We start from the raw sequence: 21,516 nt of genomic DNA, 5'->3' as shown, positions 1-21,516 counted from the left end.
ATGGCCTTGACACGTTACCTCTGAGTGGGCTCAGCGGAGCATGTCTACCTCTGTTAAGTTCACTCAAGAAAGAGGGAAAGAAGGACTGAGTGTAGGACATCGCCATGTGCGGATGCAAAGAATGTCCTGAGAAAAAGAAAAAAAGCTCTAAATAACTTGTTAGAGGGAAGTTATTGCTTCTTATTTAAAAGTGAAAATATGGCGCAGCAATGAACCTGGCTGAATAATACAACAACTGCCATACGCCCTTGAGTAAGGCTCTCGAGTAAGGCTCTGTTTTAATACCACGTGCCAAGCTGACTGGATGAACGGACCTCTTTCAAGCTTATTCATGTTCCTTGAAACACCAATAAAAATACTAAGAGTTAAACAAAATAAAAGGTGTAATAGAAGAATTCAACCTGCAGTGTGGCAACGATCCATTACCTAAAAACACTTAAATCTGTTGGATATGGTAAGCTATAAAAAACGATAGCTCACGTTAATGAAGAGCTCATGACCTCACACATGATATCACAGATGACATCACAAATGGCATCCCAAAAAATGTTGAGTGTTCTCTATGGGGTCCATTGTTTTCCCTTTGTTAGCCTAACTATGCACGTTGTAGGCCGACTTTGCTTTGTACAGATTATCAAATATCACACTTGATTTTGTGCCACATTGTATTTAGCACAGAGGCAGCCACTAATCCCAGAGATCTTTAATCACCTTGCTCATATAGTGAGCGTGGGTTTAGGCAAATCTGTCACCTAATATGACAGTGCTTTTTATTGTATATGGTCTTTTAATCATGTTAATAACATTACTGATCTGCATATGGTTTCTAACTGTGGAGCAGTTATTGCATATTGGAGCACAATAGTTTCAACAAATATTGTAAGCTTCCTCCGTGTCTGTTTCCTATTTATTGTGGATCAGTACGAGTGAAAGATCCTGAGAGGATCAAGAGTATTGTGTTCTGGGGTGCCAAATCACTTTTGTCTCTTGGAAAGTTAGGAGGGGAAGCGAGACACTATAAGCTAGGTGGATTCGGGCCCATAGGGGCTGATGTAGCTTGGTGACATGGTCCCTACGTACTGATGTTCTATGTTCCCTAGTATAGTTCTGCTCCTGAGCAGAATCCCTACAACAAAACCAACTGCACAGCAACCACTGAGTGCACAGGATCTGGGCAGATGGTGTGACTGAAGTCAACACCTATTGCCCAGATCCTGTGCTCCCATCACGCCAGCACTCGGTCATGTTCAGCGGGTGCTAGAGATAGAGCATGGCCGTTGGCGACCCCTTGGGTCCAGCAGGCTTTGCTCACAGGAAATCACCTCCAGCCACACTGCACTATTTGCCATTCCCCAGAATTACGTTGCACACATTCTACACCTCTTCATTCACCATTCACCCTCATTAGAGACCCCACCACTGCAAAACTCAACTTCCAGAGAGGAATGCAAGACACCGCAGTCTGGATGACCAACAGCTGCCTAAAACTCAATGCCGAGAAGACAGAAGTCCTTGTCCTCGGAACCACCCTTTCAGCATGGGACAACACTTGGTGGCCCACTGCCCGAGGAAGCCCTCCTACCCACTCAGACCATGCCAAAAACCTCGGCATCGTACTCGATTCATCACTCACCATGAACCAATAGGTCAATGCTGTCACCTCCAGCTGCTTCAACACCCTACGCATCCTTCGCAAGACCTTTAAATGGATCCCCCCAGAGTCAAAGAAGGCAGTCACCCACGCACTCATCACCAGCAGACTAGACTATGGAAACGCACTCTGCGCCGGCATCAACAAGTCCCTACTCCGCAAAATCCAGACAATACAGAACACCCCGGCCAGACTCGTCCTCGGAATCCCCCGGCACGAACACATCAGCCACCACCTGTGGAGACTTTACTGGCTCCCCGTGGAGAAGAGTCACCTTCAAAATCCTCACCCACGCCTACAAATGCCTACACAACAACAGACTCAAATACCTCAACGACAGAATAAACTTCTATGTACCCAAAAGAAACCTCTGGTCTTCCACCTCGCACTGGCTAAAATCCCACGCATCCGCAGAGCCAGAGCAGGCGGAAGATCGTTCTCTCACATCGCTGCAGCCAAGACCTGGAACGGGCTACCAGCAGACATTAGATGGGCCTCCTCCCTGAACACCTTCAGGAAGACTCTCAAGACCTGGATCTTCGGCTAAATGGATCTGCGCACCACCCCACCCCCCTCAGCGCCTTGAGACCCTCACGGGTGAGTAGCACACGATCCCGAGGCTCGAACCTTGGTTTCCAGCACCAAAGTCAGCAATCTAGCCGGCGGAGCACATCCCGCTGGTAGAAGTTTCCAGTATACAGCCATGTAATGACGTTGAAAATGAAGGCGATGCACTGCCATCTTGGAATGGGTTGCAGTCCTGCCAATAAGGACAGCAACGTAGACATTGTGGTCTTCATTCTGGGGATTAAAATGCACCCCTCTTGGGCCCCCATCACTGCACCGGAATCAGGTTGCAGTCCCCAACCAAAACGTTCATGTCACAACAGTTATTCAGATTGAGAGTAGGGTGTTATAATGACTCCTATTGACTGTTGTAAACCACAAAATACTTGAGAAAAAATATTTCTCTGTCAATCACATTTTTTCGTTTTGTAATTTATTTAAGTTTTATTTTACAAGTAAACCACGTGGGCATACCAGGCGAATTACGGTATGTGCCGCCCCGTATATCACAGTTGATGCTTGGATATTACGAATGATATAGTGCGCATTAGGATTTTTAATTCATGCTGCATTTATTTGCTCAAACCATCGCAAATGAAGTCCTTGCACTGGCTCCCTGTTCAAGAACGAGTTCAGTTCAAGATAGGATGTATCACCTTTCAAGCTCGGGCTGGCATAGCCCCTGCGTTCATCTCCTCGGAAATCAAAGCCTACGCCCCCGCCAGAGAACTACGCTCATCCTCTCAACAATTGCTGACAATTTCCTGCTTTAGGCGTAAAAAGTGGGGGGGCACGAAATTTTCCACACTTGCCCCTGCCTTCTGGAACTCTCTCCCCGCCCACCTTAGATCTTCCACTCAATACCCGCACTTCCGCAAGGCGCTCAAAACCTTGCTTTTCTCACAGGCCTTCCCATCATAATCGTCCTACTCTTCCCCTCCTCCCCGACCCTCTTGCCCTCTTGGGCTCAGTACTTCATAGCGCCATGAAACCGCCAGGTGTACGTGCGCTCTACAAATATTTTAAACTCAAACTCAAAAAGTTCAAAAATTATTTTCAGGTCCTTGCTTTGTCTAAGTTTAATTAGTCATGCGGAATTGGGGTGCTGCTTCAGATTATGTGGTCTTTTAATTAGTGTGTATGAGCTTAATAGATAGTTGGCTCCGGCTGGCTGCTGGTAGTTCACACCAAGGAGCAGATCACAAGACCACAAAACCAGAGGCACAGGGATCGTGCACACACCGGGAACTGCAGCGCTGTGGTCGCTGCACTGGGAAGCTTGCTGGCCTGTTCCAGGATGTGCAATGGAAGCCATATGATTGGCAGAGTGTGCCCTAGGATGTGCACAGTCAGCCCGGGGATGTGCACTGGAATCCCTCTTATAGGTGCTCACGGTTCTTGAGTATGCAATGGCAGCCCTGGGATGTGCACTAAGAGCCATAGGATATGTACTGTCAGTTCAGTGGTGTGCACTGGGAGTCCTTTTGTGCACTAAGAGCACTGGGATGCACACTTGGAGCCCAGAGGAGTGCACTGGCAGCCCTGTGATGAGCACACAGGGCCCTGAGCTGTCCACTGGGAACCATGAGATGTGCACTGGCAGGCCAGGGATGTGCACTGGCAGTCTTATGATAGATGCTTGCCATCCTAGGATGTGCAATGGCATGCCTGTCATAGGCACACAGAGCCAGGGCTAGCTTTAGCGCTGGTGGCGCCCAGTGCGACAATCAGTTGTGGTGCCCCTACACCTTATGACCACCTCCTCAGATTCTCTCACTATCACCAGGCAAAAGTGCCCCTCCTCTCTCCAATCATACGTTATTACTAAATACAGCACCCCCTGAGGTCAGCGCCCCGCTCCACAGGTCAGCGCCCAGTGCGGTCGCACCAGTCGCACTGCCCTAAAGCAGGCCCTGCACAGAGCCCTATGACGTGCACTCTTAGCCCAGGGCTGTGCACTGGAAACACTGTTATAGGCCCTAGGAGGCCTTGAAGCCCTGTTATGGACGATGGCAGTCCTTGGATGTGCAGTGGCATAGGTAGCCTTGGAATGTGCACAAGGAGCCATGGGATGTGTTATGGGCACTAAGAGGCCTGGGATGTTCACAGTCGGTCCAGGACATGAAGTGCAGCCTTTGGAAAGAAAGCACTCACAGTGCATTGTGAGAACATCAAACAAAACGTGGGACATCGGGAGGAGGATGGAAGGGGTAAACAAGATGGTGTGAAGTGGTGGGAGGAGCATGACAGGAGAAGGAGAGCGAAGCAGCAGCTAGACACAAGAGTACAAAATCTGAGGGTGATCCATTCCACTTCCCACTCTGGAGTAGGCTTCACACCAACTCTTGACTGGAGTAAAATATGTTCTCTTTTGAGGGTGGAAACAGGAAAGAGTGGAGTTTGTGAATGCTGAGAAACATACTTTTTTGTGCCCATGCACACACTTCTTAGGCAAGCTACACCTTGGAACAACCACTTGCTCACCCCCTGAGTCCTATTTGTGGGTGCGGAGAATGTCGCAGTCATGCTCCACACATCCACACTTGAAAATTTGCTTTTGCTTGCCAGAAATCCCTTTGTGACCTCATGGCAGTCCTAAGTAAGGTACCTTTGGCCACAAATAAATGTTTGCAACCAAATGTATCTTTGTGAATAGCTCCCATACATATTCACACTACAGATAACACAGCTTCACAAGCCAGCTCAGGCTCTAGTCTGAGAATTAGACCTTGTATCCATTTGTTAAGACATCAAGAAGTATTGAAAACTCAGAGTGCCACACCAATGTCAATCTGTGCGCTAAGAAAAAAGCAATTACATAAAGGAGCTTATTACGCAGGCAGTCGAGGAGCATCCGACCCAGGAGCAGGAGTGGGACCACGCGACAAGAAGTCGGAGGTTCCACCTGCCAGAATAGGATGCGACCGCCGTGTAGGCGGTCAGAAAGCCCCTTTTTCTATTGTGGCTTGTGCTGCTGCCCAGGAAAGAGCTGCAGCAAAGCCGCAATAGAAAAAGGAATGTTTTTAAACATCCATGCACCATGTGCCAGGCACCATGTCAGGCCTAGCACATGGTGCATGAATGTATGGGGGAGTACCACATGTGCCCCCCAAGCCACATAGCGGAGGCCGGTGGGGGATTTGGCTCCTGCTAGGGGCGCCAAGGTCACTTTCCAACAGACTTATCATGACGGTCGGACCGCCATGAAAAGGCTCTTGGAAACTGACATCCTAATCCTTACGCTGGTGCTTCCGCAGGCACCACCTCCACTGTCAGGATTATGGCAATATGTACGACCAATTTTACGACCAATTTTAGCATGCTCAAATGGGTTAGTGACCCGTTTGCGCATGCTAAAATTGTCATGGCCATGTGTACCAACACAATGTTGTGAGTCGCAAATAAATATCGACTCGCAAAAAAAGTGTTTAGAGACTCGCTATTTGGAAGGGGTGTTCCCTTCTAATTAGCGAATCTCAAACCCATGTACTAATGTTTAGCAACCACAATCGCGGTCGCAAAACACTTGCAATTACCACCAACTTCAAGTAGGTGTTAATGCATTCATAAATGGGTAGGGGACCCTAGGGGACCTCTTCCCCTTTGCAAATGCATACACAATTATTTTTTAATGGCAGGCAGTGGTCCGAGGGACTAATGCCTGCCCTTAAAAAACATGAAAACAAAAAGGTTTCATTTTTCTTTTTAGGTCTCGCCATAGGAGACCTTTAGCCGTCTTTCAACTCTTTTTCGAAGCACATACTCGTGCTTGTGGTGGCATTCACCCTGCGGCAGCCCGCAGGGGCGCGCCACAAGCACGAGTATGTGCTTCAAAAAAGAGCAGACTGCGCGTGCACGCACACACTCACGCACGCACCACTCCCGGGCTTGATAAGATAAGAGTTTAACGTGTTTTCTCAGGTGCGTTGTAATCCTTACCCGATGTGCTGTCTCTCTATCTTAATTGAATTACTTTAAAATTAAATCGATTAATATAAATTAGCAATGACGAGCACAAGCACGAGTGCTTTAAAACAGCTGCTGCTTCTGCTCTTTTGAAAGATGAGAAATTTCAGGTTTTCAGAACATGCAGATTCAAGTCTTCACTATAATTGTTTCTTTTATTTGTTCTGCATGTATTTATTTGCATATAATAATGTAGTATCCTCAGAGCATTAGGAATAGCCATAAATCGTTAAACTCTGCAAACATGTACGGGTTTTATATTCGAACCATTGTCACAATGAAAGTTGAGCTTTAGAGTACTCACCCTAACTGCAAATGCCTTGCATTAATGGCTGACTCAGACTATCACACTCTCACTGACACTCTCACAGACTCTCACACTCTCACTGACACTCTCACAGACTCACTCTCTCAGACTCTCACTGACACTGACACTCACACTCTCACTCACACTGACTCTCAATCTCACTCTCTCACTCACATTGACTCTCACTGACAGACTCTCCCACTCTCACTCTCTCACTGACAGACTCAATCACACACTCTCACTGACAGACTCTCACTGACAGACCCTCCCACTCTCATTCACTGACTGACTCTCCCACTCTCTCACTGACTGACTGACTGACTCACTCACTCACTCACTCTTACTCACTGACTCACTCTTACTGACAGACTCTCACAGACTCACTCTCACTGACAGACTCTCACTGACAGACTCTCACTGACTCTCCCCCTCTCTCACTGACTGACAGACTCTCTCTCACTGACTGACAGAATCTCTCTCACTGACTGACAGAATCTCTCTCACTGACTGACAATCTCTCACTGACTCTCTCACACTCTCTCACTGACTCACTCACTCTCACTGACTGACAGACTCACTCTCACCGACTGACTCACTCACTCTCACTGACTGATTGACTCACTCTCACTGACTCACTCCCTGACAGACTCACTCTCACTGACAGACTCACTCTCACTGACAGACTCACTCTCACTGACAGACTTTCACTGACTCTCTCACTCTCTCACTGACTGACTGACCCACTCTCGCACTGACCGACTCACTCACTCTCACTGACAGACTCTCTCTGACAGACTCTGACTGACTAACTCTCCCACTCACTCTCACTCACTGACTCTCCCACTCACTCTCACTGACTCACTGACTCACTCACTCTCACTGACATACTCTCACTGACAGACTCTCACTGACAGACTCTCTCACTCTCACTCAATGACTCTCCCACTCACTCTCACTGACTCACTCACTCTCACTGACTCACTCTCACTGACAGACTCTCACTGACAGACTCTCACTGACACTCTCACTCTCTCACTGACTGACTCGCTCACTGACTGACTCACTCACTCTCACTGACTGACTCACTCTCACTAACAGACTCTCACTGACTGACTCACTCTCACTGACAGATTCTCTCACTGACAGACTCTCTCACTGACAGACTCACTCACTCTCACTGACACTCTCACTGACTGACTCTCCCACTCACTCTCACTAACTGACAGACTCTCCCTCACTGACTGACAGAATCCCTCTCACTGACTGACTCACTTACTCTCACTGACTCACTCACTGACAGACTCTCACTGACAGATTCTCCTACTCACTCTCACTGACTCACTAACTCTCACTGACAGACTCTCACTGACTGACTCACTCTCACTGAAGACTCTCACTGACTGACTCTCCCACTCTCTCTCACTGACAGACTCTCCCACTCACTCTCACTGACCGACTCACTCACTCTCACTGACTGACAGACTCTCTCTCACTGACTGACTCTCACTGACTGACTCACTCACTCTCACTGAATTACTCTCTGACAGACTCTCCCACTCTCTCTCACTGACTGACTCACTCACTCTCACTGACTGACTCACTTTCACTGACTCAGTCACTCTCACTCACTCTCACTGACAGACTCTCACTGACTCTCTCACACTCTCTCACTGACTGACTCACTCTCACTGACTGACTGACACACTCTCACTAACAGAGTCTCTCTCACTAACAGACTCTCACTAACAGACTCTCACTGACTGACTCACTTTCACTGACAGACTCTCACTGACAGACTCTCACTGACAGACCTTCCCACTCTCTCTCACTGACTGACTCTCCCACTCTCTCTCACTGACTCACTCACTCTCACTGACTGACTCACTCTCACTGACTCACTCACTCACTCTCACTGACAAACTCTCACTGATTCTCTCACACTCTCTCTCTGACTGGTTCACTCACTCTCACTGACTGACTCACTCACTCTCACTAACTGACTCTCTCTCACTAACAGACTCTCACTAACAGACTCTCTCTCACTAACAGACTCACTCTCACTGACAGACTCACTCTCACTGACAGACTCACTCTCACTGACAGACTCTCACTGACTGACTCACTCTCACCGACAGACTCTTACTGACAGACTCTCCCACTCTCTCTCACTGACTGACTCTCTCTCACTGACTCACTCACTCTCACTGACTGACTCACTTTCACTGACTCACTCACTCTCACTCACTCTCACTGACAGACTCTCACTGACTCTCTCACACTCTCTCACTGACTGACTCACTCTCACTGACTGACTGACACACTCTCACTAACAGAGTCTCTCTCACTAACAGACTCTCACTAACAGACTCTCACTGACTGACTCACTTTCACTGACAGACTCTCACTAACAGACTCTCATTGACAGACCTTCCCACTCTCTCTCACTGACTGACTCTCCCACTCTCTCTCACTGACTCACTCACTCTCACTGACTGACACACTCTCACTGACTCACTCACTCACTCTCACTGACAAACTCTCACTGATTCTCTCACACTCTCTCTCTGACTGACTCACTCACTCTCACTGACTGACTCACTCACTCTCACTAACAGACTCTCTCTCACTAACAGACTCTCACTAACAGACTCTCTCTCACTAAGAGACTCACTCTCACTGACAGACTCACTCTCACTGACAGACTCACTCTCACTGACAGACTCACTCTCACTGACAGACTCACTCTCACTGACAGACTCTCACTGACTGACTCACTCTCACCGACAGACTCTCACTGACAGACTCTCCCACTCTCTCTCACTGACTGACTCTCTCTCACTGACTGACTCTCTCTCACTGACTGTCTCTCGCTAAAAGACTGACTCCCGCTAAAAGACTGACTGACTCTCGCTAAAAGACTGACTCACTTTCACTGACTGACTATCCCACTGACTCACTCTCTTTCACTGACTGACTCACTCTCTCACTCTCAAATTGGTACTTTCCCTGTAGACTCCAACAACAGCTGTTCACCCGTGCAGTATCCCTGCAAAGTATCAAAAACGGTAGTAGGCTTTAATTATTTATATAAATAGCATAAATAGTAAGTATTAATATACTGGTACTCATAATGATATTTAAAAAAATAACTTTTTCTCACAGAATGGCATTATTCTTAGATTACTTGTAAAACTGTTGAAAAATGTTGAATCCCGGTAGCATGGAAGTGTTATATACTAATTGTCTTCGATTTCATTGCCGTGAAAGGTTTCTGCTTTTCAAGATCTCTCTCACTACACACTGGTCATTTTTTCAACTCACAGGCCAGAGGCAAGCAGGCAGAAAGAGTGTATCAGAGAGAACACCTGGTCCATAATATGCCATACTCCATTTCTGGTTTTCTTTCTCCCCTCCCTCCCTGAATGAATGAATATATATTTGTAGAGCGATGGCTACCAGAGGCCTCCCAGCGCTAGCGACAAAGTAATGAGTCGATAAAGGAGCATTTAAGGGAACAACAGGGTCTTCAGAGCCTTACGAAAGGAAAAGTGACTAGTCTCGAGCCGAATCCTATCTGGTAGTTGATTCCAGCTTTTTCGCCGAGATGGTGGAAAACATCCGACCCCGCTCCGAGCTCTATGCACTCTAGGAGCTATAGCTAGGCGTTTTGCTTCTGAGCGTAATGTTTTCTTGGGAAGGTAGGGGGTAATGATGGTTCTTAGGATAGGAGGAGCCCTCAAGGACATTACTTTGTGAGCAATACAAAGAGCCTTAAACTGAATTCTTTCCGCCACTGGCAACCAGTGCAGAGAGGCAATCAGGGGGTTCATCGAAGCCCTATAAGGAGCCTGCAATAAGGAACGGGCTGCACAGTACTGCACCCTTTGAAGTTTTTTTATGGCGGAACTGGGAGCTCCAAGGTAGAGCACATTAGCATAATCAATTCTGGACAGTATCAAGGCCTGGACCATCAATTTCCCCGCACCAAAAGGCAGCACTGGAAGAGTTTTCCTTATCATTTTAAGGATTCCAAAACAAGTGGCTGCCACTTCTCGTGCTTGTTCGTTGAAGTCGAGTTTGTGGTCAAACCATACTCCAAGACTTTTTATGCGATCTTTTGGCGTAGGCATAACCCCAAGGTATTTCGGCCAGAGAACATCGGGGCTAATATTGGTGGGATTCCCTAGGAACATCAACTCTGTTTTTGCACCGTTTAATTTTAAGAAGGAGTTGTCCATCCAGGTGGCTATTCAGAACTGATTCTCATCCAGCTGATTTAGGGACACAATCAATTGTGTGTCGTCTGCATATGAGACGATCTTAACCCCGAAGGGCTTGACCAATTCGCCCAGAGGTCGCATATATACATTAAAAAGCGTGGGTCTAAGGGAAGATCCCTGAGGAACCCCACAGTGCAACGGCATTTTCTCTGAGACGGAGTCATTCTCGAAAACTTGGAAAGACCTATCTCTAAGGAAAGATTCCAACCATTTAAGTAGGACTCCTGAAACTCCGCTCTCTCAGAGTCTTTTCATCAATATAAGATGGTTGACAGTATCTAAGGCCGCGCTGAGGTCAAGTAGCACAATGGCTCTGGACCTACCCACATCTAGGATTTTCCTTGATTCTTCCACCACAGTTAGCAAGGCCGTTTCAGTGCCCTGCCGCGGTCGGAAACCAGTTTGAGAGAAGTGAAGGCGGTCATTCTCTTCCAGAAATGTGGAAAGGATAGTGTTGACATATTTTTCACATATTTTGGCAAACCCTGGCAGCAGCGAAATGGGCCGATAGTTTGCGAGGATTTCCGGGTCCAGGGAGGATTTCTTAAGGAGGGCTCTCACCATAGCCTGTTTCCATAAGGAGGGCACGACCCCCGTGGATAGTGAGAGGTTGATGAGGTCAAGAGTAGCTGGACCGATAAAGTCAAACGCCTGGTTGAAGAGAGCAGGGGCAATCAAGGCAAGCCCGTCTGCACCCATCCGCGCCCGGCCGGGACCAGGGGCTAGGACCCCTGGCCCGCTGGTTAAAAAGAAACTCTGTTACACCTTTGATCAGCTACTTGCACACAGACAGAGACTTCCCGCCCACTGTGCCCACTCTATATCGTTAAGAAACGATGTCAACAAATGCCCCCACTGCCCTTTCGAACTAGTTTCTACTTCCAGCTCTATTAACTCTAACCTAGCATCGACACTGACTTTCAAAATGGCACTTTTGAACTGTCGTTCCCTACCCAAACATGCCACAGAGCACCATTTACAGGTGGTGTTTTGGTGAGAGGGGCTTCAAGCTCTCTATCTCCCATTACACTCAACATAAAGAGACAGGTGAAAGGAACCGGCTGGCACTCCATAGGAGCCCCAAGGCAATCCAGGTGCTGCTCTCATGCTAGGCACAGCATGGGAGCAGCATCTGGATTTGGTAGGAAGCCTGTGTAGTGAAGTCCATCCACTTACGGGACAAGAGGAGCCACAAGGGAGCCAGCAGCTGGTGCCGAGTGGCAGGTAAGTCTTTTTATTTTGTTTTATTTTTTAAAACCAACCCTAAGCCCACCCCATCCCTATCCCCTACCCTACCACTTTACTATAGCGACAGCCGCTACTGATGTAAGAGCAGGGGCAAGAGGCGGACAGCCATGTATGCACTGGTAGCTACGTAGCAGTGGAGTGCCATACATCATTTGTAATTTACACATTATCTTACTCATATTTACACTTTCATTACATTTCACTCATATTTACAGGAAGATTAAGTGGATCTGTCCCAAATCATACAATTTACAGTCCAGCATTGAGTTGGAATTGAAACCAAGGTCTATAAATTCCAAAGTGTCCAGTACTTAATTTGTAAAAAAACAAAAAAATATATAAGTATCAGGGCCCACCTCATGAAACCACTGCAGCTTGCACCACCTTTTGTTTCCTTAGTTCCTTTTTGCGCCTTCTCTCCAGCAAGAAGGGTTAAATACTTTCGCTCTCACACATATAACTCTCCCGTCCGCCGCGGATTTGCTGATTGCTGCATAGAGAGTTATTTCAGCTTCCCCACTTCCTGGTTGACCTTTTCCCTTCGCCATTTTGGGGAGGTAGCTGGCTAGGCATTTTAGGTCGAGCCTGGGCAGCGCATGCGCTGCTCTACGATGCATCCTGTATTAGAGTATGCACTTGAAGCTCCACCTACTCTCTGTCCATATTTTTCCTTGGCTTGTGTCTTTGACCTTTGTAAATGCAAGCTTCTGATTCGGTAATCGGCTTGTTAGACCTTCCTTAGTACTGCCTTGTCTTTATTTATAACTTCCCATGAGGACTGGCCCTTTTACTTCTGTTGTTACACAGTCTGTGTTATTTAGTCTGTAAGCATTATTTCTTTAGGGAAATTTGTCTTACTGCAGGCACGACGTCCTTTGCAGCAACATTCAGTGTGCCATGAGCGCTTTCACTTTCCAAGCAGCCGGGACAATGGCTGTTGCTTCTTTGGAATGCCATAGGTCTCACACTTAGGAGAGTTTAAGCTATTGGCGCTGTAAATGATATTAGCTTTAAATCTTGCAAATGCGACACCTATAGCTTTACAAATATTTTAGGGGTGGGTTGTTTCCAAGCGCCCCATGCTGCGATTGCCTTTAATAGAGGTCACGCCCCTTTCGTTAGATGCGGCTCATCTAAAAAAAGGGGCGTGGCCTCTATTAAGAGCAAGTGCGGCTTGGAACACTTGGAAACAAACAATATTTGCAATTCAATAGGTCTTGCATTTACGAGAATTTAAGCTATTGACATTTATATTGCCAAAAGCTCAAAGTCTAGTAAATGCAAGACCTATTGCACTGCAAATGCTTGGTTCTCCTGGTGGGAGATGCCTGTTTAAGGAGCATTAGTGCGCGGATGCGCAGTTAGTTCACGGCGAGGTGCGACACGCACACTGAGCTTCATCATTTTTCATTCTGTAGTTATTTTATATACTTTGTTCCTTTTTGCGCCGTCTCTCCAACAAGGGGAGTTAAATGCTCCCACTTGCTCACATACTACTTACCATATAACTCTCCAGTCTGCCACAGATTTTCAGATTGTTGCGGAGAGAGTTATTTTAGCTGTCCCACTTTCTGGTTGACATTTTCGCACTATCGTTTTGACCATGCAGCGGGCTATGCATTTTACTGGTTGGAGATGTCTATTTAAGGAGCATGAGTGCACTGACACGCAGTATCTGCGTGAAGCTGGCACGCCGCAGGCACGCCATAGGAGCACCAAAGAAAGGCCTGTGTGTGCCCGGACTGTACCATGCACCAGAAGCCCTGGCCATCTTCCTCCAGAAATAGCCCCATGATTATCCTGCTCGCGAGAACATCTCTGGAGGTTAGGAAGCTGTGGTATGTCATCAAGCTGTTCTCCATTTGGGTTCAATGAACTCTATCAGAGATACGTGGCTTCGTGATCTGTACTTCTTCTTCCACATCTTGCACGCCTACAAAGTCCCATAGCACACTAAAGAGCGATTACTCAAATAAGAGATGACCTCAATAGAGGAGAAATATAGAGGGTTCTTGATTAATGCAAGATCACTAATTAAAAGTAAAATAGAGCTTGCTGAATTTGCTGTGGCACAAAAACCAGACTGGGCATTGTCACTGAAACTTGGGCATATGACTCGTCCGACCCGACTTGGTGGGATTCCCACGGGCACATGATCCTCAGACATGACAGGAAAAAAAGACAAGGTGGAGGTTTAGCAATTATACATAAAGCAAAGTATCATTGCCTTATGGAGCCCACATAGAGCTCGACCCCCTGTGAGGCTCTACATTTCTCAGTAAAAATACATTCTACAAAATCCTTTGCTGCGATTCTAGTATATAGACCCCCAGGACATAGAATGATCTTCACTCTAGAACTAGCCCATATAATTGAACCTCACCTAGGTAAAGAAAACTTCCCATTCCTGGGAGATTTTAATTTCCATTTGGAGGATGCTACATGTAAAGACTCAAGGTGATTTACAGACACGATGTCATGTTTTGGTCTCTCCCAGCTGGTCAATGCCCCCACACACAGTGCAGCGGCACACATTGGATAGAATATTCTCTAATGACTCCCAACTGAAGCTTAGTGAGATATTACCACTTTACTGGTTGGACCACTATGCAGTGGGATTCACACTCTCTTAGTTGATTAAACAGGAGGATCTAAATAGCGACAATAATAGATTATGTAAGAATATTTGGAAGAGATTATCTAGAGAAGCCTTCTCTACCACCCTCAGGACCAGTAATAGGACTGACCATGAAGATGTGGAGCTGGCCGCAGTGAGGTTCTCATTCTGGCTCAGCTGTGATTTAGATGTGGTTGTACGCTTTTAAGGAAACCACAGGAAGCTGCCAACAGGTTTACTGAGCGGCTCAGGCAACTTAGACAATCTTGCCGGCGACAAGAACAAGCCTGATTTTACGTCTTGCCTCCATTTAGTCTTAGACAACCGATACTCATCCAATTAGCCACTGCCTTCATACTGTTATTGAAATTGGCAGATATGGACTCATTGCCTTCAGTGCCAGCAATGGGAGCGAGCCTAGCTAGAAGCATATGATATCCAGGGAATAATCACACATGAATCCATTATTGTAGATACTACAAGGTGGCAAATAGAGAGGAGACATCGAACTTCTGCACTAAAAAAATCAACTCTGCCAATTCCGTTAGAGAGCTATTCGATGTGGTAAATCTCTAATCCGCGCCAAAAGATGCCACCAATTTAGAGGAATCCCAAGATTTCTGTAATAAACTGGTGGACTTCTTCCAAACAAAATTTTTACCACCTGTAAGGAATTTGACACTTCTATTGATAAGACACAAAACTCCACACAGCTTGACTTGCAGTCCATGCTATGCACTTCAGATTACAGAGGGGGAACCGTGAAGCATAGCTAGATATCTGAGTAAAACTGTTTGAAAAGATTGTTATAGCAAAATGCCTTGTGTAATACAACGTTAAAATATGTCATTGCATGTTAAGTACAACACATGTTTTGTGATCTCCAAATGACAACCTCTTATTGTTGAGCTAGTACAATTTCCATTTGGGTGGTGACTTTTCTGCCACAGTTTTGCACTGCACCCCAAGAGTGCCATTGTGCTAATGTTGTTTAAAGCCGGATGCCACACTCTAAAATCAAGACCCTCTTTAAAACATGGCAGGTAAATTCATCGAAAATGCCTGTGATGCTGATAACAATGAAGGGTGCGTAACTGGTTGAGGTTGTCACAAAACCACTTTGACGGTATCTCGTATTCATCATTCACATTAAAAAGTCACTTAAGATTCTGGTAGGGTACTGGTTTGAACAGAAAATGTCTCTTGGCAAGATTTATTCTGCACAAACCAATCTCCCACAGGTAATAATTGCACATAAAGAGGAATTTACCAAATTTCGCTGGCGTAATTTAATTTTACCCTGGCCTTACCATTACCAGCAGACACTTATGGCTTATTTAGTAGGTGACTAAGAAGAGCCAGCAGGAACAATTCTCGTGTTCATTATTTCAGCATCTCCCTGCAACAGTCAAAAATCAGCAGATAAATCTGTCAAAAGACTGGGAACCAAGGTGACAAAAGTCTAATTGGATCCATTTGTGGCACATTGGTTTTTCAATGTTTGGGCTGTGTTACAAACATTATCTGGGTGCTGTTATTTTTGTGTTCTGGGCTGTTTTGCACCAAGCTGGTACTACAAAACTTATTACATATTATAAGTGAGTGCTATTTGTCTCTATTTCTGTGACAAACGCAAACAAGCAGTGGCAAAGCCAATATGTCTCGCCTATGCAGGATGTATTGGCTATGTCAGTGTTTAGTTTGGGGGGTTATGTTGTATGGTATGGCTTATTATTGTATGGTATTGTATGCACTATTATTCAAGAGGAAATTGTAGTATTGTGTGTCATTGTATAATATAGAATTGAATATAATTGAATAGTATGATGTGTCATTGTAGTAAATGGTATGCTGGTACGGTTTGTCATTGTCTATCACTGAATGGTATGGTACGCATACAAGGAATGGCTGAAAAAAAACTGTATTTATGTTTACAATTACGAAAATGTAGTTAATACTTGATCATTAGCATGCGTTAGGAAACAGAAAATCAAGGTTACAGTGGCACAATATTGACATATTGAGCAGAGATCTGAGGAGTATAGGGGGCATAATAGATTACCAGACACTGCTAACATCTTCCAACAAAGAGAGGAGGGGTCTCTTTTTTCCCACCATACCCTTATGTATACAGTGCAGTCTGTTTTTTATGTTAAAGATGTTTTGATGCAAACGTTATTTGTTAACTTACTTCAAAATTGCACATATAAAAATTGGCATTGAGATAGCTTGCATATGCTTGGACATCCCCTCATGGCCTCCTTTTTCTCGGTTCCGTGGTACTTATAGGTTTCTCTCTTTTGGGGGACGGGGTATACTCCTAATAGAAACCATGTAAACAACGCAGACTTGTTAGATGTGTGCATACAGAAGCCTGCGCCTTGTGTTATTTGTAGTCCATTTGAAAAAACAGGGGACGTGCTCCTCCCTGAAGTTAAACACGCCCTGCCTGGCACAGCTTGCACCTATGTTCTTTTGTTCCCCAGCACTCTTTGGCTTGAACTTGCTCCTTCTAAAAGGAACAAGAAGAAAGGAGCTGTAAAGCACACACAGCTGATTCTCTGCAGTGCTCTGATGTGTGTGTGGAATCTAAGTGGCAGAGTTAATAATGACAACTATCTGGAATCCTGTGACCCGGGTATCAGAGCTGAAGATGTACCAGTACTAAAAGGCTTGGAAAGGTCTCCTTGTGTTAAGCGCTCCAGTACCTTGAGGTTGAGTTTGCGCTATCAAAAAATGGCAACAAAAACAAAAGTCAAAGCCTTCCTTGAAGCAGGACTGGACAAGGCCATCGGGCCTCTGGATTATTTCTTTAGTTGTGTGGGAGTTCGACACAGCAATGGGAGGGAGGGGAAAACAGAGTGAAGACGCAAACAGATGGTCGGAGGGAGCAGAGGGCAGAGCCAGCTACAAAACATGCTCTCTGTAGAGTGGCTCAACAAAAACAAACAACATAGCTCCAAAAATCGCGAGCAGTGTAATGGCACAAGTACTTGGGCCATGCTCTAGGGGAGGGTCTCATGCAAGAAGAGGGAAGTGCTGATGGCAGAGCCAACCAGCAGAAAGCAATCAATTGACAGTGGCTATGAAGCCAACCAATGGTAAATAATGGGGGGCCCTCAAGACCACTGAGAATAAACAGCATGTCTCGAAGAGACAGCGCACACGCTGTCTACGCGAGACCTAAAAATCTGTGTCTGTAAGTCGTACACAATAGTCTAGGAGAATCGTAGGTTAAATAGAAAATGCCACCAGAAACCAACAGATCCTGTAGAGCAACCATAACCAGCCTCCACATGCATGTGACACCAACAGGCACAAAAGACCAGTCTAAAGATGAAAATGGAGTGTTAACTGCAGTTTCCACCACTGATTAGTCAACTGTTAATAGCCAGACACATACCAAAAAAGAGCAAGCGTCCAGAGAAAAAAGTAAAAGCATAAAAGCATGCCGCAAGCTTACCGCACTTGGGGGCGCCTGTGTTCCAGCTCCCATCGAGCTGGCACTTTGCGGTGCTATTGCCATCGAGTCTGTAGCCCACGTCACACCTGAAGTAAGCCTCAGCTCCATACCTAACGTCCTCTGCATCCACACTGCCGTGCGCTGGAGCACCTGGGGTCCTACACACCACCACTGACAGTTCAGATATTTGAGAAAATCCACTTTATTACAAACACAGGGTCAGAGGCTACAGAAAGTCAGTCGTCTCAGAGAATTACAAGCAGAGCAAGCAGACACAATATGCAGATGAGGTTGTATGTTTCCTATAAACACAGGCAAATGTTGTTACAAAACATGCACTGTCAAAAAAAAGAAGCATTGGCATAGTCAATAGGTCTGTTCTTTTTACAGTTGAAGCTGCTTCTTCACTGTTTGGCAAGTTAGTATGTGTGGTGGACTAGATGTGTGAGTGGGTGGACATGAAAACTAATGAATAGTTCATTGAATGGACAAATAAATGACTGCATGGATGGATGAATGGGCGATGACTGAGGGCATGGACAGATTAGTGAGTGCAATAAAGGGTGGACAGGAGAATGGGTAAGCGATTGATTGCATGAGTTGCAGAATAAGTTCATAGGAAGGATGCATGATTGAAGGCAGGGACAGGTAAGTGAGTGAGTGATAAGTGAGTGAATTGTGATTTAGTTGATGAGCCAGTGCATGGATGGATTGATCAACTGGGCTTGTTAGAAATCTCTCACAGCCCGGAGTGTGGCTTGTTCTCAAAAACATAGGAAGCAATGGCCTCTGTTCCTTTACCTGTCCAGTATGGTTGCAACTTGCCATCATCAGCTTTACTTGCATGTAACCATTAGTGCATGAAAATGTATGCCTGCAATAAGCTAACAATGTCAGAGGCAAAATATATCAGAAGTTGATACGATCATGCATATTATGCCAAGAATGACCACCATAACCACACTTTTGCAATCGTAGCGACAAAACACACAAAAAAAGGGTTTGCTGTTATTTCTCCAAAAAGGAGCCGGAGCTGTTCTCATCAACCGCTATGGACTTCTAAGCTATTTTGTTTGCTTGTCACTCAAGCTTCCTTGTTCAACAGCATAAACCACAGCTCTAGCTGGTGACTGGGTGCTCCAGCGCACTTAACTTTTTCTGTTAATACTACATAACTGTATCTCCTGGCACCTGGTCATGCCAGAAGTGAACTGATGCAACACAAACAGTGCACGCCTCAGTCTCAGACCTCAGGCCCTCCATCCCCCAAACCACACTCTCAACAGACCTAATGCACCCACCCTGTGAGGTTAGGAAGGCAGTGAAAGCACTAGCTTATGCTAATATCCACCATCCAGGCTCATTAACTGGATAGAACGTTGTGTCTCTAACCAACCAGACCCAGTCCTCATTTCTCCTGCCCTTAAATATTCATAAGCCTGGGGCAGATGCCACCTGGTGGCCTGAATGTCAGTGGCAGTGGCGGTCCAACAAATCATTGTGCCAGTAAATAGGCCAACTGCAGTTTGTCAAATCCAGACCAGGCACTTATTGAGCAACGATGATGAACAATGGCCCAATTTAGTCACCCTCTTGATTGGCTGCAGGTGCCAACTGGGTGAGGAGGTAAAGGCTGAGGCGTGCAGTTAGAGCAACAAACTCAGGTTTTTGCTCATCTAATTTACATAAGCAATCTTCAACTTTTCTATGGTGAAGGGAAAGTCCCACAAATGCTGGTGTAGATCAGATGTCTGAAACTTGTCAGATATACCCATGTAAAAAAACACTGGGAAAGAAAAGGTACGCCCCCCTCTGTGGATTGAAATTTCCCCTTGTCGATGCACTGGTAGAAATACATGTGTAGCTAACGGTGGCAACAATCAACAAATGGCTGATGAATGTGGGCTGATCAATAATTGAATGACACCAACAACAAACAATGGCTAAGGGAACATATTAGCAGTGTGAGACAGCTCGTGCTGCGCCCAGTCAGATCTAAAATAAGCATTTGCAATGCAATAGGTCTCGCCATTGTCTCTGTAAATATAAAAGCGGGCGCCGTGTTGCAACATAAAGCACGGCACTCGTGTTGTAAATATGAAAACGGATGCTGTGCTGAAACCTAAAGAGCGGCGCCCGTGCACATAAAAGTTATGCGTGCGGTGCCAGTGCATATTTAAGTTAGTTACGTTTGTGTAGGCAACTGGGATGGGGTAAATGGGGAGAGACTCGTGGATGGGGGGGATGTGACATGGGAGAGAAGTGGGTATGAGGGAGTGGAGGACTAAGCTAGAGTTGGGCGAGCTGCATAAAAGAAAGACGCAGCCGCTATTCTTGATGCTAAAGCAGTCATGCCGTGCTGCTGAAAATAAACTATAAGATAAAGTGCGGCTGCAGCATGCCGCGCTGCTTAAAAAAAATATATATAACATCATGTGCAGTGTGAAGATTGAGTTGGGCAAGCCACGCATAAGAACAGAAAGGCGTAGCTGCCATTGTTGAAGATGAAGCGTGCCGCGCTAGTAAAAAAATATATAACATAAATGAGACTTAAAAAAAGCAAAGGATAAAGCGCAGTGTGATGTGCTGTTTAAAATATATATATTAGGGCGTGCACAGATTTAAGATAGAGTTGAGCGAGCCGCGCAGGAAAAAAGAAAGGTGTGGCAGCCATTGGTGCAGCTGAAGCAAAAACATAAGATACAGCGCAGTGTGCCCCGCTGCTTAAAAAACAAGCGGTTGCAGGCGAGCGTGTGTGTTTGCAACAGGTGGAAGTCATTTAAGAACATAGTGCTCACAGACTGTAAATAAAGCCTACAGAGTAACAACACATGTTACAGGGGCAGTCCTCATGAGAAGTTTCAACAGGGGAAAAGGGGGTACTAAGGAGTGACTACTGTACCTATTCATGAACCAAAAGCCACAATTTACAAAGGGCAGTAAGAGGAGCCAATTAAAAAGATGGGCGGCAAATGGGCGGAGCTTTAAGTCCATATCTGCATACAGTATGTCTTGAAAAGACGGCGCAAGCGCTGCCTAGGCGAGACCTAAACAGAGCATTTAAAAAGAAGAAAACACTATGCACCACAGACAGAACACAACAAAGACACCGGGCCCAAGAAACATGCATTGCAAAGAGGAAGCAAGCCAATCAACGACAAGCAGTATACCACCATTATGCGCCAATTAGAGCCTACAACAGTAATAAATGCAAAAATAATACACAGGCCACAGTACAGATATAAATTGTATGCACTAGATCTATTTTTGTGCAAGTAGACAATTTGGGTGTCACACTTGGACAATACCAGGCACGACTATTATTTGCACCAGTGCCTTTTGAACTTTGTTTTTGCACCAGACTCCAAGTGATCCTCTATGATGCCCCACTCGGAGACCGAGACCCCAATTTAACCA

At 45.8% G+C, this 21,516-nt stretch overlaps 1 protein-coding gene across 2 annotated transcripts in view; it reads right to left on the bottom strand.

Annotated features, from left to right (window-relative positions):
• Nucleotides 1–21,516, bottom strand: part of PAMR1 (peptidase domain containing associated with muscle regeneration 1) — a 293,605-nt gene that overhangs the window by 36,841 nt on the left and 235,248 nt on the right. Inside the window, exon 7 of one of the 2 annotated variants that reach the window (XM_085643490.1) lies at nt 18,100–18,270. The exons of the other annotated variant lie outside the window; for it this stretch is intronic. Within the exon in view, the coding sequence (XP_085499616.1) occupies nt 18,100–18,270 (171 nt within the window). The remainder of the gene's footprint in view (nt 1–18,099; nt 18,271–21,516) is intronic. 2 annotated transcript variants of the gene reach the window in all.

The sequence above is a fragment of the Triturus cristatus genome, chromosome 3_1 (assembly GCF_964204655.1).
Source record: "Triturus cristatus chromosome 3_1, aTriCri1.1, whole genome shotgun sequence".
NCBI classification, from domain to species: Eukaryota; Metazoa; Chordata; class Amphibia; order Caudata; family Salamandridae; genus Triturus; species Triturus cristatus.
The sequence above is the reverse complement of the archived record's forward strand: the minus strand, read 5'-3'. Positions and strand labels throughout refer to the sequence as shown.